This window comes from Brassica napus, chromosome A7, assembly GCF_020379485.1.
Source record: "Brassica napus cultivar Da-Ae chromosome A7, Da-Ae, whole genome shotgun sequence".
In the NCBI taxonomy this organism is placed as follows: Eukaryota; Viridiplantae; Streptophyta; class Magnoliopsida; order Brassicales; family Brassicaceae; genus Brassica; species Brassica napus.
The window spans coordinates 10,894,225-10,896,936 of NC_063440.1; the positions used below are offsets into that span (position 1 = coordinate 10,894,225).

General features: G+C 33.7%; 1 protein-coding gene across 1 annotated transcript; it reads right to left on the minus strand.

Annotated features, from left to right (window-relative positions):
* On the minus strand, positions 1-1,978 carry LOC106356330 (ethylene-responsive transcription factor ERF087). Its single transcript, XM_013796096.2, has one exon. It carries the CDS (start codon positions 1,001-1,003, stop codon positions 278-280), a length of 726 nt encoding a protein of 241 aa, XP_013651550.2. The 5' UTR covers positions 1,004-1,978; the 3' UTR covers positions 1-277.
* Positions 1,979-2,712: the final 734 nt, after the last annotated feature.

Genomic DNA, 2,712 nt, shown 5'->3' on the forward strand with positions numbered 1-2,712 from the left:
TTTAATGTTAAAAAATATCGAACTATAAAGAGACTTTGAACAATGAAGTATTTTTCATCTGCTTATAACTCACAATAGTGGCGTTAAGAAAAGTAACATGCGATCAAGAAACCTTGCATTTTATAAGCCACAGTAACAAAAACATTAGTTGAATTATTAGAGAAACACAAAACGGTATAAGAGAGAGAAAAACACGTGATATTTCATTCCACTCCATAAAAGAGGCAAAAAGGATTGCTCAATAAAAAAGAAAGTCACAAACTTGGGCAGTTCACTATTATTGATAGAAGAATGTGGAGGATGAAGAGTCAAACCCTTCTGTTCCACTCTCACCAAGCCTGTTTTGATCCACAAAGCCATCGATCTCAAAGGAAAACGTATCCATGCCAGCATGCGCCAGATTCCAATAGCTATCAGTCTCCGGAATTGTAAGTTCAGCTCCAGAACAAGTACTTGGAGGAAGAGGTGCAAGCTCATGATTACAATGCTCATCATTAGTGTTCATTGACTGATAACCACATTCAGACTCATGTGTCCACCCATTGTATGAGAATTCAGTAGAGATTTGGTTTTGGTTGTTGGAGGACAAATATAGATTGTTGTTGTTGCTGCTGTGAGGAGCTTCTAGTTGGCTTGGAGGGTTGAATAACTCGGAAATGAAACGTTGTGATTCATCAGGAGAGATGAAGGAAGTTACTGAGGAGCCACGAGGCATATCGGAGTAGACAAAGTTGGTCCGAGCAGTCAAGCCTCTTATAGACCGTGCGGCTCTATCATAGGCCAATGCAGCCTCCTCGGCTGTATCAAATGTACCTAGCCAATGCCTCTCTTTTGTAGTCGGGTTTCTTATCTCAGCTGCGTATCTTCCCCACGGCCTCCGCCTCACTCCTACATACTTGATTTCTTCAGTATGTTGCTGAGGTTGCGGTTGTTGCTGCTTTTGCCTATGACTCTTTTTTGATCTAGAGGAAGAACCAGCATTTACATTACCATTGAAATCCATATTTAATTAGTGTACTTTTGTTTACACTTAAATGTGAAAGATAATTGAGTTGATGGATTTGGTTATGTGGAACAATGGAAATGAGGTGTGTTTAAATAGAAGAGGTCATTCATTATGTGGACCCTCTCGTTTATTCTAAAGTTCCCTTTGAGGAATTTTTAAGATACAAAAGGTGGGTCACATGGAAATGTGCAAAATCAGATGATCATCAGTCATCACCATCTAATCATATATTTGACAGTGAAATGAGTTTGTGGCTTTTAGGATTGGCCCAAGCAAATCATGTAAGATTAACAGATTATGAGCCAATCTGCAATGGATATTTTTTCCTCTTTTTAAATCTTATTTTCGTTTTACCTTTACGCATGCTATCATTTTTGGAACGTGAGATTCGGTTCTTTGTTCCTACTTATGATGACTTGAAGTTGTACCCTGTGGCGGACGTACATATAGTTTAGAAAGGGCACTTGCCCACCATAAACTTTTTAAGTTAGTGTAATTTTGTCAAGAATTTTATTAATGCCTCTGTTAAAAGTTCAGTTTATTAAGATATTAGTAATGTTTTATAGTTTCCCCGAATAAAAAAAAATTCTAGCTCAGCCCCTGCAGGTTGTATCATGTTTTGGTTTTCATTCATGAACTTTGATAAAAGAGATTTTTTCCGTTCAATTTATACTGAAAATTCGTTAGCTTAGTATCCTAAAGCATTTTTGTTCTTTTTTTTTTGAGAAAAAATCATTTTTACTCATTTTTTGTTTTGTTTTTGGTTCGCCATCCTAAAACCGGTGTTTTGAGTTATACATGCATGTCACATTGTCACTTACACTAAGAATATTTTCTTAATCATCATTACATCTGTACAGATAAAATCATGTTTCCATCAAACTGAACTATAAATTCATGACCACCATGCGTATAAACGATGGTCAACAACGTTATTCTGGTGAGCTTACGGCTGAATCTTGTTGAGTAAAACGTGCTTAACTGTAATACACATATTTTAAAAAGGTTTACTAATTCTACTATGCTACAACATATGGTAATATATATATATATATATATATATATATATATATATATAATCTATATGGTTAAAATAGAAGATAGAGTTCAAGAGTTAAAGATCTACGGTTTAGTTCTAATTAATAGTTTATTTGATAAATCAGTCAGCTACATATAAAAAAATAATAATGTAAGTTAAATGAAGGATACATCTTTTCTTTTGATCAATCATAAATCTAAATAACAAAATATCTACTTTTTCCTTTCAATTACTTTTACATAATTTGTCATCTATTTCTGCCGTTTACCAAATTGACTCTAAAACTAATATGCAAAATTCTCGTTTCTTCTTCCTTTTAATAAAAGAAATAACGTGAACTTCCTTAATTTCTTTTTTAATTCATTGGTTTTTCTAGTTGTAGACCGAGTTGCCTTACCGATATATGTGACACTTGATCTAATGATGGACTAATTACATGCTTTACAATACTCATGATTGCAAACCCTTCCCTGCAATCTCTCCGATCCAAATCATTATTTTCACATCTTTTCATCATGATTTATCAGATATTTAATTGTTTACATGATTTTTTGATGACTAAAAAGCAATTTATATCATTATTATAGGCACTTTGCTATACAAAACTATTTATTCTCGTTTTCTTAATTTTATTTTGTGGCGTTTTCATATGACTATGCCAATGCTT